Below are 14,843 nucleotides of genomic sequence, written 5' to 3'. Positions count from 1 at the left end.
AATTCTATTTAAGTCCAGAACATATGAATTTGTTAATGATTATTTTGTTGTCAGCACAGTGGAATATAATCTTAATTATATGTTCGAAAGTTTATTTCCTGATTTGTCAGTTCACTGGATTTAGACTGACATGATATCAGCGATAGGTATTCTTACACCTTGGATAAGTGTTATGTCCTTTCCAGGGCATTGGCAGAGTTTATCAGTATCGGATGTATGGAGTATACATCGGAAGGGACCGATATTGAACTTTGATTAGATATATTAAAATTTATCGTAATATCTAATTGAATATCACCCGTTGATCCTAGATCAAATGATCTTAATCCTGATATGGTTAGGTTCGATCTCAAGAGTATTATACATGTTCTTTGATTTGTTAGTTAAGCCTACTTTTGGGTCAGGGTGATATGTACATTTTGGGAACATGATAGTATAATTGAGTGGGAGCGCTAACATAAATATGGAGTCTATAATTTCTATAGGAATTTAGAAGTGAAACAATGATATCCTTCGAGCTTGGCTAAACAGAGATAAATGGTTGAGATCTCATTTCACTTCGCTAAAATATCATTTATACGGAGCTAAGTGTTTTAAGGATAAAATACATTGAAGGTGTAACGGTAATTTAGTGCCTATTCAATGTAGATCATTTATTAGAGGGTCATTGATCAAATTAAGATTATAACAATGGATAACTAATAGCGTATCTATATCGTGGAACATATAGAGCGTTCTATATGACTGAGAGTGCAATTCCAAGTTCTAAGTGTGGATTCAATAAGGAATTAATAAGTTAGGGAATTTACTTGGTAAATTCGGTTCGACTTATTGGAAGCTCGGTTATATAGGCCCATGGTCCCCATACTAGTTGAGACCATACTGCTTGTAAGACTCAGTTAATTGATTTTAATTAATCAATTATAATTCTAAAGTTAGACTATGTCTAGTTTATGAATTTTCACTAAGCAACGGCGAAATTGTAAAGAAAAAAGATTTTAAGTTTTATTTATTAATTAAGAGACTTTATATGTCTAAATTAATAAATATATTAAATGACAATATTATTTTATAATTAATTTTTAGTTATTAAATAATTAGAATTGGCATTTAAATGGTTAAATTGGAAAATTGATATTTTTGAGAAAATGGGATTGAAAAATGACAAAATGCCAAATTGCAAAGTGAGGCCCATTATCCTTGTCATGGCCGGCCACTATGCAAGTAATTACCATTTATATTTTCATTATTTTAATGCCATACAATTCTAACCTAAACCTAGATGGCTTTCTATAAATAGAAAGTGATGGCTTCAGGAAACTAGGACATGCATATTATTCCTTCAGAGAAAATAGCCTAGCCGCCACTTTCCCTTCTCTTTTCTTCTCTTCAATTTCGAAATGCCTTAGTGATAGAGTAGTGCCCACACACAGCAAGTTGTACCTCAATCATAGTGTGGAAGATTGTGTAGAAACCAACCATCAAAGAAGGAGAGAAAGAGATCCAGGTTTAGATCTTGGCGATACTCTGCTACAGAAAGGAATCAAGGGCTAGAGATCTGAACGGAAGGAGTCATTATATTCCGCTGCACCCAATGTAAGGTTTCCTAAACTTTATATGTGTTTATTTCATTGTTTTAGAATTCATATTAGGATGTTAATGAAACATACATGGTAGTAAATCTAGATCCTGGTAAAATATTTCCAACAAGTGGGATGCTGGACGTTACAGCTGGTTGCTAGTTAGCAACTTGGTAGGCTTTTCGTATCAGTACGGTAGCCTATCTTGTTCGGTCGTTGATGACTGCCTGTTGAGCCTTCAACGTTTCCATTTCCCTATCCCTCCATTCAACGAATTGACGCCTCTACTCTTCGAATGCCAGGTTCACCACAACACGGAGCTCTTCCTTATCATGATGCAAGGTATTAGTAAGACCTTGCATAAGTCCAAGAGCACGCGGAGGTTCTGGATCTCAGTATCATCTCCTATGGTCGTCTAAACATTGGTTGCAGGTGGGATTCTAGTACTAGGAGTACCCAGATCGGCTGTCGAGCTGGTGTTTCAAGTCTCTTGCACACTGAGTGTGATCCCAGCTAGAGGAGATGTCACACCTTTACCCATAGTAGGTGGTTGCGTGTTTGGTTGCTCAGGATTGGTAACTGGTGGGACCCTTGTATTTCCAGGAGTCTGCAGTGTAGGATCTGCCAATAGTGGATCAACCTGATCAACCACGCCTCTTCGAGTTTGCACCACCATTTTGCGTGTTTGATAAAACTTAATGCAAAGAGCAAACTTGGATTATTGCTCTCAATGAAAGTACCAAAATGTTGACCTCGCTTTTAGCCAATTGCAATGAGTCTATTAATAAGCGATAAAAAATGTAATTAAGATAAGATAAGAACCAATAAACAGTAAAGAACACAAGATTTTAAAGAGGTTCGACCCCTTTAGTTCGGTAATAGCCTACTCCCCTTGAATTGTATTAACTCAAGAACAAAGAATACAGTGTTTCCTCTCTTAAAGCTCTCACAATGAAATCTCTGAGTGTTTTCTCTTAGATCTCTTTGAAGTAATTCTTTCGACCCCTATTACAGTGACGATGGATCACTGGGCTAAATGCAGAAGGGAAAGTTTTCCTTTTCCTTATAATATCTATAATTGGTAAGAACACACATTACATATTTAGAATACATAGATTGGGGGATTCGGACAACTTGCCATACCCTTTGATACGATCCCTGGATTGTAGGGATTGCTTTTGTGCTTCACAATGTATGTCTTGAAACTGCCAAGTCTTGATACATTGTTTGGATCGTCTACCCTTGCCCTGCTCGGTCAGGCAGACTCTATCTGTGCAGATGTATGCTGAGCTCTGTTCGGAATATCTCTTCAGCTAGATGTGGGAAATAGGAGCCACGTGTCACCAGTATGTGTTGCCACGTCATAGTACGAAAAATAGGATAACATGTCTATACATTTTTTTCCAATTCATCCAATTAATACCCTCGCGTTGAGACCGATTTGTTTGCCACCAATACTTTTCCATTAAGCACTCAAAATAATAAATATGGTTGGATTTCAATTCACCAAATACTTCATTATCTAATTTTATTTCTTAAATTAATTGTCAAAATATATTGACAATTAATTGTGGTACAGATACTGATGGAATATCTCGCTTATAAATATAGGGTACCGGTCCCAAGCTCACTATTCATTTTATGAAAAGAGTAAATCCATCTAAGATAGTAAGAGAGGTTGGAAGTCCGAATACTTACACCAACTCAGATTTTCTTTTTCTTTTGTAGATCTAAAATTCATGTGGGATCAAAACACAATAATAAGACATTTCAATTTTTTCATTATACAGGATATATGTTCGGTTATAATTTATTTCGCTTTCATATAATTGTTCTTATGTTTCAAATTTTTCTATTAATTTTTTTTTTTACAGCTTGGGATTAGTTGTGAGTTGTTGTTGATTGGGGTTGGGCCGAAGGGTCAAGCGATCTCGTGACATATGCTATGACGAGGAGTTGATGTTTTTTTTTTTGGATGGAGGAGTTGATGTTGATCATCAAAATATAGAATCTTTTGGATTACAATAATGGAGGAGAAATCGACAATAAGACAAGAAACAAATTGATGAGGGAATGGAGACTGCCTCCATTTTGGAATTTGAGTATTATTTCATCAATTAAACAACGTTGAGAGTAAACTTTTTTAAGTGTTTTAACTTTAAATTTAAAGTCCATTTGGGATGCCTACAGCCTAGTACCTACCTCTCTATGCCTTTCATGATAAGACGATTAAGTTTTTAGCAATTGGAATTATAGTCAACTAAACTTTAATAATGTAAACTTTTGTTGATATACTTCACTTTTTAATTCATATACACAGACAATTAAGGTAAAGAATGTTAGAAATTGTTGTGCATATTATAATTTTAATCAAAAGAAAAATGATGGATTAAATAGTGTTAGGGCCGTCTCAAGGTGTGGAGAGACTTAGGGCAAAATTTAAAATGAGACCTTTTTTTCGTTTACCAAAAAATTAAAATTAATATTATTTATTTATTATTTTGAGATATTATTTATTATTTAAATTTTGAAACAATATAATTTAAAAAATTTATCTCCATATGACAAATAATTTTTCTCACCATATAAGCTAACATAAAAAATAAATCACTAGTATGCAAAAATTATGTTAATTTTTTTTATACAAAAACTGTTTTTTTTAGTGACAATAATTTTTTTGTGACTAAATGTGTCTTTTAGTCACAACAAAATGTTACTTGTGACTAAAACATAGTATTTAGTTATAAGTTGTCACTAAATTAATTTTAGTCACAATAAGTATTGTGACTAAAAATACATTTGGTTATAATAAATTGTAATTTTTGTGACTAATACCTTTAGCCACGGACATTTTAGTCACAACATAAGAATAATAATTTATAATTAGTCACAATTTTTTTTACTTTTAATCACAAGTTTTATTGTGACTAAAAGTAAAATTTTTTGTAGTTATTTTATTCATGTTAAAAGTTGTATAAATTTAAAAAGATACATAATAATTAATAAATATACTTTTTATTTAAGTTATAATATTGTTATAATGTTGCCATTAAATGTTTAAGCTATAATATTCTTGTTAATTATTTTTAAAAATATTTGATTTATTTATTATTACAATATTTTTTTATTCTTTTAATTGCACTTAGAGTAATTTCTGAAAAATTATGTACAAAACATATTATTTGCTCCTTAAAAAATATATATAACATAACATTTATTTTTTTTGAAAAAAAAAAACCAAACATATTTAAATATAAAACTCTTTTATAAAAAATGAATTTATATATATATATATAATTCTAAATTTTTTAAAATAGTCGAAAAGGTGAGATAGCTGGAACTTGAACCCAACATCTAAAACCAATTCACTCACTCACTTTTACCAATTGTACTATAAGTCTTTCATGAAATTTATCAAACTAAAATATATATTATATTTTTATTTTTTTATATATACATAAATATAAAAATTTTAATTTTTGGGAGACTCGAAAATGGTGGGGCCTGGGGCCTAGGCCCCGGCTGCCCCACCCTTTGGCCGACCATGAATAATGTTACAATATTAAATAAAATATACATATAAACTAGAGAATATAAAGATAAAGATGAGAACAACAACTCAAATAAATAAGTTACAAAATAAAACATAATATATAAATAGCATATATATATATATATAAGAAATATAAAAGCAATCTCAACACCACAAGTGTATAAGAGGGGAATCACCAAATTTGAATAATGTCTTACACCTTTGTCCCAAAGTTTATTTCCCCTTACTACAAGCACTTAGGGAAAAGAGAAGAATAGAAATAGTTTTTTGAATTTATTAAACCTAAAGTACTTTTAGCAATGTGCTCTCTTGGTAAAAAATAGTTGTTACACAAAGTCAACCCAAAAATCTCTATTGATAGTATTTTGAGAATCATATATGAAAATCAAAATTCCTTCACTACATGCGTTACCAGCACTTTAATTAGTGTTTATTAGAATATAAATGTTGGATAACAGAGTTAGAAACGTGCTCAATAAAATTCATGTACGTTTATGAACGTTATTTCAAAACCTGCTCCAGACGTATGAGAACAACCATAAAACAACATGTTATCAACAATAAAACAACCGTTTGCTATTAAATCCAACATTAAGTTTTTTTTTTTTTTTTGTTGGGGTAACCAATAAAGGATAAGATAACAAATGTCACAAAAGTTACACAGTTGGTGGGAGGATTTCTTCCATCCAAGAAAGTTCATTGTCTATCCTAAGGGAATGCTTAGCCAATCTATGAGCCTCAACATTAAAGTTGCGGCTAACATGAGAGAGAGATGCCCTAGGAAAACTAGACAATAGGACTTTAATATCAGAAAAGATAACCCCCAGTTCATTTAAATACACTTTCTGACCCTCCAAAGCTGAGATCAAAGAAAGTGAATCAGAAATAACCCTCTCCACGAGAAGTCCCACATCTTGAACTCGACACAAGCCTACTAGTAAAAAGCAACTGCTTCTACCTAAAAAACTGAAAAAGAACCTGCAAATGAGATAGTTAAAGCAATAAGTACTTTTAATTTTAAAACTCAAAAAAAAAAAAGGATAAAATAGGTTTTTAATGCACATAAATGCGCCAGTAAAGGTTTACACGCCAAATTGGAAAAGGCGCTAATAACCTTAACCAGTGCATATATGAACCGATAAAAGGTTTACGCGCTAAACAGCGAAATGTGTGAATGACCTTTATCGGTGCATATATGCGCTGGCAAAAGATTTACGCACCAAATTGGAAAAGGTGTGTGACCTATGCATCGGTAAAATGTTTAGGGGTTTAGGTAATAGAGTCAAAACCCAAAGGAAAACCTCTTTGGTTTGACTCTTTACCTAACTTTTAGCATGATAACGTAATAGTACAAATTTAAATAACCCCCATGCTAAAGCAGATCTTATATCTATTTAAACAACCTACTCTTGAGGATAGAGCTTAATGGTTTCAGCAAGGTCATCATAAGCCAACATTAAGTTTTGTAACTCCTTTATGAGCTAAATCTTTTTCTAACGTCCCAACACCCATTTAAATAATATAAATGAGTATTGTAGTAGTTTTTAACAGCTAGAAACTTATCTCATTGATTTCATAACATCCATATGTAATAATTCACTTAATTACATACAATCAAATGTGCTCCTTAAGTTTCAAAATTATTTTTCAGATTTTGTAAGTACTCTTATGTTACAAATAGCTAATTATATATATTATTAAACTATATATTATATAATTTAATTATTAAACATATTATATATGTACATTAATCTCATATTAACATATAATATATCACATTTAAATATTTTAATCTATATTATATTATCATAAATAATATAACAACAAAACACTTTGAATATGGATTAAATATATATATTTTAAATATATTGCAAAACTACTTAACATTTGGAATTTGTTGACAACATATATATCACTTTTTTTTTTTTTTGCGGATAAATATACAATGTGTAAAATATTATTCAAGCTAATATGAAAAATAACTCCAAATAAATTGATTAGTTAAATGTATTTACATTTTTTTAAATTTTTTTAGCAAAATGGCCCTTATAAATTACTTAATAAAAATTATAAAAATACTTTTATCTCATATCAATTTTTTTAAAAAAATATATATAATAATAAAATTATATTATAAAAATTTGTTAATATTTTATATTAATTTATTGTAACTACAACGAATAAACATACTATATCATTAAATATATACATTTATCTACAACAATATTTTATATATCATAGCATAGAAAGTTCATATACTGTAATAGTATTATATACCACAAAAATATTATAACAAAAATAAAACTAGTATATTAACTCAAAAAATATATAGCACTATTAAAATATGTATAACATGCCAACAATATTATATATGATAAAATTGAAACTAAATATTATCTTAAATAAATGAAATACTATATACCACAAAAATATATACCAACAAAAATTAAAACTTAAATAATATTATATTATTAAATATATAATACAAATTACACAATATATAAGGAAAATTTTAAGAATTAATTTTTTTATAGCATAATTAAAAAATAGTTTGAGCTGATGGACTTTGTTTTTTGTTTTTTTTATATTTTTATGTCATATTTTTCTAATAAAAATTAGAAATACTGTATTTTTAAGTTTTTGTATTATTTCCTTTTATATCATATTTAATAAATTAAAAAAAAATAAAAAGATAAAAAAAAAGCCAAAGTCAAAATTGAGACTCTCTCTCTCTCTCTCTCTCTCTCTCTCTCTCTCTCTCTCTCTCTCTCTCTCTCTCTCTCTCTCTCTACCCATGTTCGGAGCCACCAAAAGCTCCTCCACCTCCTCCAGGTCCCAAAGGCCTTCCTCCTCTACCACCACAATCACTACAACATCAACAACCTTTCGTTCCTCCGGCAAATCACCGACAGGGCACTCAAAATCAAAAGCCATTGAATGAAACTGACACATTCATCAACTCCATCTGCTCATGTCAATTTTTTGGATTTTATTTGATTTGAGCTTGATAATAATTTTTCATGAATGATTTTTTGTCTTCTCTCTCTCTCTCTCTCTCTCTCTCACTCTTTTTTTTTTTTTTTTTTTTTTTTTCTTAATCTTTGAAATCACTAATTTTGCCTGTAATAGGTAAATTGATTTGGAACTTTTATTTCAGTTTCTGTGAATGAAGAGGTTGACTAGTTCAACGTTTTAACAAGAGGATTTTTCATAAATATGAGAATTTTTGTTGTCATTTACTTTTTTATGGCAGAAAAAAATAAATCAAGAAGATATGGGAAAAAAAATAATTAAATGGAAAAATATAGGAATCCAAAAAGTATATAAATAGGTTTAAATTGAAAAAAAAACCCATACTTTCCAAATTAAAACATAACAGAAAATCATCTCATTCGATCTCTCTCTCCCTAATCTCTGCGATTTCTCTCCACAATTCTCTGTGAAATTCTCTCTCATAATCGCACGAAAGGCTACAGAGATTGAACAATACACAATCGTATCTGCAAATCGATCTCAAACGCAAGCATCATGCACAGAAAATCGATCTCAGAACCAAGAATTTTCATCGACTGAAGACAGAGCTTCAGCAACGATCTCCGCCTCCGATCGTCTTCTACAGCTCTGATCGTCTTCAGGTAAGTTCTTCAATCGCTTCTGATCCTCTTCCTTATCTTTAGAACCTGAAAATCAATGCTAATTAAAATCGAAAACGAAAAACTGAAAAAACAAACCAAATTATACACATAACCAAAACTAGAATAACAATTGTCAATAATACACATTACAGGTACATAAGCATTACTGATATATAAACATTACACGAAATTTTAATGAACACGTATAAAAAAAAAAAAAACTGGTTAAAACAATATAGAAAATCAATGTCAACCGTATGAAATACATACATAACATGCAAAATAAATATATACCAGATTCAAAATAACCAGTTAAAAACAGTTAAAAAATAATAAAAGTCACATATAACAAAACATAACAGGAAAAAAAAACCGGTTAAAAAATCAATCAAAACGTGAAAAATAGTTAAAAACATATAACAAAACATACAATCAAAAAATAATAATAAAAAAAAACCAGTTAAAAACCTAAAACCAAAACAATAACACCAATAATTTTTTAAAAAATAACCGGTTCCAAACAAAACATTACAATAATATTTTGATATTACAGGTATATAAGCATTACTGGTATATAAAACATTACACGACATTTTAATGAACACATATAAAAAAAAATAACCGGTTAAAATAATATACAAAATCAAGGTCAACCATAATAAACACATACATAACAAGCAAAACAAATATATACCAGAACCAAAATAATCGGTTAAAAACAATTTACTTAAAACCAAAACACCAAAAAACCAGTAAACAAAAACCAGAAAACAAAAAAAAAAAAACTAGTTAAAAACCTAAAACAAAAACAATAACACCTATAATTTTTTAAAAAATAACCGGTTCCAAACAAAACATTACAATAATATTCTGATATTACTTTTTTTCCTAAAATTGCAGGTATGAAACAAATCATGCGTATCATCAAATATGGGGGGTCAGTGGAGGGAAAATACAAATTATGATGACTACACAATGGCGGAGAATTCTAATTCCAACCAATTCATCACTAGAAAACTTGATGGAGTTGATAAAAACAGAGATCAACTGCAGCAATAGCAACATAGACATATCCTACCACATATCACCGGGGACAACACCGATGAAGCTACTGAGTGACAATTCTCTCAAGTTCTACATTGAGTTGAGAAAATCACAAGCTTGAGTAACTGATTCTCCACTATGCATCACAACTACAAAAGAAATGGCTATACAAACAGTGGAAAATCAATCTTCAGACCAACCATTACAAGAGCAAACGAAGACAGTTGAGGAACTGGTTCTACAAATACATGACGAACCATTCAACCAACAATCTGATATTGAAGGAAAATATTCAAATCATGATTACTGTCAGTATACAATTGCCCCCAACATGTTTGCCATGGCTGAACAAGTTGTAGACTTTATAATAGAGCAATCCAATGTAGCAACAAAAAAGAGAAGGGATGAGGAAATGGAGATAATCACAGATTACATGGTGCTTGAGATCGAAGAAGGACAAATATACAGTGACAAGTACATACTGAAAACGGAAATCGGATTCTATGCAATGATAAAAAACTTTCAAATCAGAACGAAGAGGTCGAACCGAGGGAATACATGATTACATGTGTTGACGAAAATTGTAACTGGTTTCTGCGCGCTTCAAAGTTGAAACAAACACAAACCTTCAAGATTAGAAAATATGTCAACAACCACACCTACTCATTGGATGTCATAATGGAAGATCACAGGCAAGCAACTTACAATACTATTGCTCAAATAGTAAAGAAGAAGTACAACTCAATAAACAGGCAGCATGCACCGAATGACATCATGAAGGACATGCTACATGAGTTTGGGGTCTCGATGGGATATCAAAAGGCTTGGAGAACAAGAGAGAAGGCTCTAGAATTGTCAAGAGGAAAGCCAGAAGACTCATACCAACAACTCCCAATGTACCTTCATATGCTAAAAAAAGCAAATCCAGGCACCGGAACCGAATTGATGACAGACAAGAAGAACCGGTTCAAGTACATGTTCCTAGCACTGTCAAACTCAATTAGAGCATGGATTCATTACAGACCGGTGATTGTGGTAGATGGCACATTCTTGAAAATAACATACGGAGGGACGTTGTTTACAACATCAATAATGGATGTTTACAACCACATATTCATATTGGCATTTGGAATAGGAGACTTGGAGAATGATTCATCATGGGAGTGGTTCTTCCACAAGCTAAGAGAAACATTCGGAGAAAGAGAAGGTAAGAAACTGGTTCAAGCAGAAATATACAGCAAATACATCATCTTTATTGTTTGTTAGACTTAATTAACATAAATAACCAGTTTCAAAAAAAAAAAAAAGAAACAGAAAAAAAAACCGGTTAAAACAGACATACACTGACATTCGATATACTTTGACTCGCAGGCATGACAATCATCTCAGACCGGCACAAAAGCATAGAGAAAGCAGTAGCAACTGTCTACCCAAACATATTCCATGGAGCATGCATATTCCACTTGCTTAACAACATTAAAGTCAATTTTGGAGCACACGGAGAAGATCTTACATTAAACTTTGTCAAAGCCACCAAGACATACAACACGAAATCATTTGAAGGATACATGTCAGAACTCAACAAAGTAGACAGGAGAATCAGACCTTATTCTTAGAGAATAGGATACAAATATTGGAGTAGATGCCACTGCCTGACCAGAAGGTACACAATGATGACATCCAACATAGTTGAGTCGATAAATTCAGCAATACTTGCCACAAGAACACTGCCCATTACTACAATGATGGAGAGTCTTTCAAGTTTGGTACAAAAATGGGTTTGGACAAACGACAACGAAGCACACGGAACATTCACCAAAGTTTCAACAGTGACAGAAAAAATACTCAAAGACAACTTTATTCAAGCAAGAAAATATGAGGTAAACAACTAAATTTATAGATATATACACACAGTACACATTAAAAAAATTGAACAGCTGTATAAAATAACCGGATAAAATAATTTTTTCTGCTTAAAATAACAGATTACACCAGTCACAACCATACTCTACCAAGTGAATGTGCTAGAGAAAGGGAAATTCCTGGTCAATTTACTAGACAAAACATGTGAATGTAACCGGTTCCAGCAAGATGAAATCCCATGTCCTCATGCAATAGCTGTATTCTCAAAACGAGGATTGCGAGTTTACGACTATGTTGCGGACTACTACAAAACTGACGAAATGAAAGCAACATATGACACAACAGTAAACCCATTACCAAATGAAAGTGAGTGGACACTGCCTGAGAGCTTGGAAATGATAGTCCTACCCCCAAACACAAAAAAGAGTGCAGGGAGACCTAGGAGGAGAAGAATAAGTTCAAAAGGAGAGCCAAAAGTACAACTAAAGTGTGGACGTTGCAAGAAGACAAAGCACAACAGAAAAACATGCACTAATCCAGCTCTACCACCAAAGCAACAAGAACCAAAACAATCAAGGCGCAAGAAAGCAAATACACAATAAGAATAACCGGTTTTATTGAATACAAAGATACATTTACAATAAAAAAAAACACTATATTTGAATTTGTATGTTCCAATAATTGTTTCAATATTTGTTGATCATGAAATATATTTTCAAACATAATTGGTTTTGAAAAAAAAATAAAAATTTTCATAATATAGAATTGCCTTGTAAAAAAAACAACAAAAAAACCAGTTAATTTTAACATGCCCCAAAACAAAAGAAAACAAAGAAAATGAAACCGGTTATATTTAAACATGAACCAAATATACATGTTCTATAAAAAAAATGGTTTTATATAATATATACAACACAAACAACTTAATAAACAAAAAAATATATAAGATAACTAAAAAAATAATCGGTTAAAAACAAATCAACATTAAATAATGACCTCAAAAATTGGAAAAGAAACCGGTTAAATATACAAATAACATTGGGCAATCTAAGTAAACATGAAAAAACCGGTTAAAATTAAACAAAAAACTATAAAAATAAAACACAATGTAACAACAACACTTCACAAGAAAAATGTAAAAACCATAAAAATATGTATTACAAAAAGAAAAATCAGAAAAACATAATATATACAACACAAACAACTTAATAAACAAGAAAAATATATAAGATAACTAAAAAATAACCGGTTAAAAACAAATCAACATTAAATAATAACCTTAAAAACTTGAAAAGAAACCGGTTAAATATACAAATAACATTGTGCAATCTAAGTAAACATGAAAAAACCGGTTAAAATTAAACAAAAAAATATAAAAACAAAACACAATGTAACAACAACACTTCACAAGGAAAATATAAAAACCATAAAAATATGTATTACAAAAAGAAAAATCAGAAAAAACTAAAAGAATACATAAACATATAAAAACTGATTCCATATATTGTCAACCTAACATAGAAAATATTAACATAACATAATGTATTGTTCAAAAAAATAAAAAAAAACATTAAACAAAACTACAAACATTGAATCTGTCCAGAACACACTACAAATATTTATCAAACTTATTCTTCTTGGACTTCTTTCCCTTCGGCCTATCTTCAGTCGAATATCCTTCATAAATCTTTTTCTGGCCATAGTTATACAAAGTCACAGCGAGGTCATCCCTATAGTGCGTAATCATCTCTTCCATATGAGGAGGAATCTCATTAATCTTGCCCCGGATGAACAGATCAGCATACTTAATCACAAATACACCACAGTCACTGAAAAACAAAACCAAAATAAATAACAATACATAACTAGTTATTTAAGGAGAAAAAATAAACAAATAAAGAATCACAGAAGTCATAGGACTAAAAATAACTAGTTATTTACCTGTTGCTTTGAGTGGGGAGCTTGTCCACAAACTCATATGCAATAGGAGTATCTTTCGGCACAGCATAAGGGCCTGGCTCCAAACTAATGTCGTTCCTACCATCATAAAATTTAAGAAATCAAGGAAGTATGGCAGTAACTCACAATACGCTAGGAGATCAGGCAAGATCTTCTTTTGATTCGTCATTGTATTCTTCATGGAATTGAATACGAAGATCTTCCTCCTTAAAATGTTGAAGTGAAGAAATATCCAATGGCGTTGAACACTGACATGACACGGATCGACAACATCGTCAACACCGATCCAAGGCTGGAAGCAAAAGTTATATTGCCCTAGAATGTAATCGGTGACCATGTTGTCGTACCTGATGACACTCGGATCATGTTTCACCTTTATAAAATCAGCATACACTCCCTTAATAGTTGCATCAAAATACGAGCATGTCGTCGTCACTCTCTTATTAACACTGACATCATAAATGATGCTCTTCCTAAGATAGTAAAAGGCCACATTCAGATGCTGCACAAAATAAACAAAAACAATAACCAGTTAAAAATTGAAAAAAGCAAAGATATTAATAAAAATAAAAACAGACAAAAAAAATAACTAGTTAAGTACCAGATCAGTCAATTCTTCACCACAAGTCTGTAAAATCACAAACGAAGACTTGTCATCAATCTGAGCTATGCTGAAATAAAAGGGAGGATTAATGTCGCCAGCTGTTTTCTCATTGTTCCTGAAATCACAAAGAAAAAAAAATCCAAAATGAAAAAAAAACCAGTTAAAAAATAAATCTCAGCAACTATTAAAAACAAAAATAATAACATAACAATAAAAAACATACTTCTTCTTCATCAACCGAGCACCTTCGATCCACTTAACATATCCCCCGCAATCATCAAGGCCGGGGTTCTTCCCAATCTCTTTGACAAAGGGAAACAACTCCTTAAGGTCAAAAGCTAATTCACTAGATGCCTCCTTATCCTTCTTATTCTGAATTTTTGGTTCAGAAGAACCAAACTCGTTGACGAAAGGAGATCTACAATGCAATCCAGGTTTTTCTTGTCTCTTGACAGCAACACTGGATTGCAAAGGCATTACATCTAGAACCTCAACCTCATCTTCCACAGCAGGGGATGCAGACTAAGGAATTGATACCAAATCCCATTGCTCATTCTTTGCACTAAGTGGGGAAGAATATGCCCGAGTGATTCTATCAACCAAAT

At 31.3% G+C, this 14,843-nt stretch overlaps 2 protein-coding genes across 2 annotated transcripts; both read left to right on the top strand.

Moving 5' to 3' along the window:
* The first annotated feature begins 10,370 nt into the window (after positions 1-10,370).
* LOC115723696 (uncharacterized) lies at positions 10,371-11,428 on the top strand. Its single transcript, XM_061106194.1, has 2 exons — positions 10,371-11,019; positions 11,184-11,428. Exons 1-2 carry the CDS (start codon positions 10,371-10,373, stop codon positions 11,426-11,428), a joined length of 894 nt encoding a protein of 297 aa, XP_060962177.1.
* A 54-nt stretch (positions 11,429-11,482) lies between these two features.
* On the top strand, positions 11,483-12,277 carry LOC115723695 (uncharacterized). Its single transcript, XM_030653177.2, has 2 exons — positions 11,483-11,692; positions 11,798-12,277. The coding sequence occupies exons 1-2, from the start codon at positions 11,483-11,485 to the stop codon at positions 12,275-12,277; spliced, it is 690 nt and encodes a 229-aa protein (XP_030509037.2).
* Positions 12,278-14,843: the final 2,566 nt, after the last annotated feature.

Source organism: Cannabis sativa, chromosome X (genome assembly GCF_029168945.1).
Source record: "Cannabis sativa cultivar Pink pepper isolate KNU-18-1 chromosome X, ASM2916894v1, whole genome shotgun sequence".
NCBI lineage: Eukaryota > Viridiplantae > Streptophyta > Magnoliopsida > Rosales > Cannabaceae > Cannabis > Cannabis sativa.
Note: the sequence above shows the minus strand (reverse complement) of the source record. Positions and strands in the feature narration are given on the sequence as shown.

Coding starts and splice junctions, on each gene's coding strand:
- LOC115723696 (XM_061106194.1), top strand. CDS start 10,371: ATGATTACATGTGTTGACGAAAATTGTAACTGGTTTCTGCGCGCTTCA. Junction 11,020..11,183: donor AACATTCGGAGAAAGAGAAG/GTAAGAAACTGG, acceptor TTTGACTCGCAG/GCATGACAATCATCTCAGAC.
- LOC115723695 (XM_030653177.2), top strand. CDS start 11,483: ATGATGACATCCAACATAGTTGAGTCGATAAATTCAGCAATACTTGCC. Junction 11,693..11,797: donor TTCAAGCAAGAAAATATGAG/GTAAACAACTAA, acceptor TTAAAATAACAG/ATTACACCAGTCACAACCAT.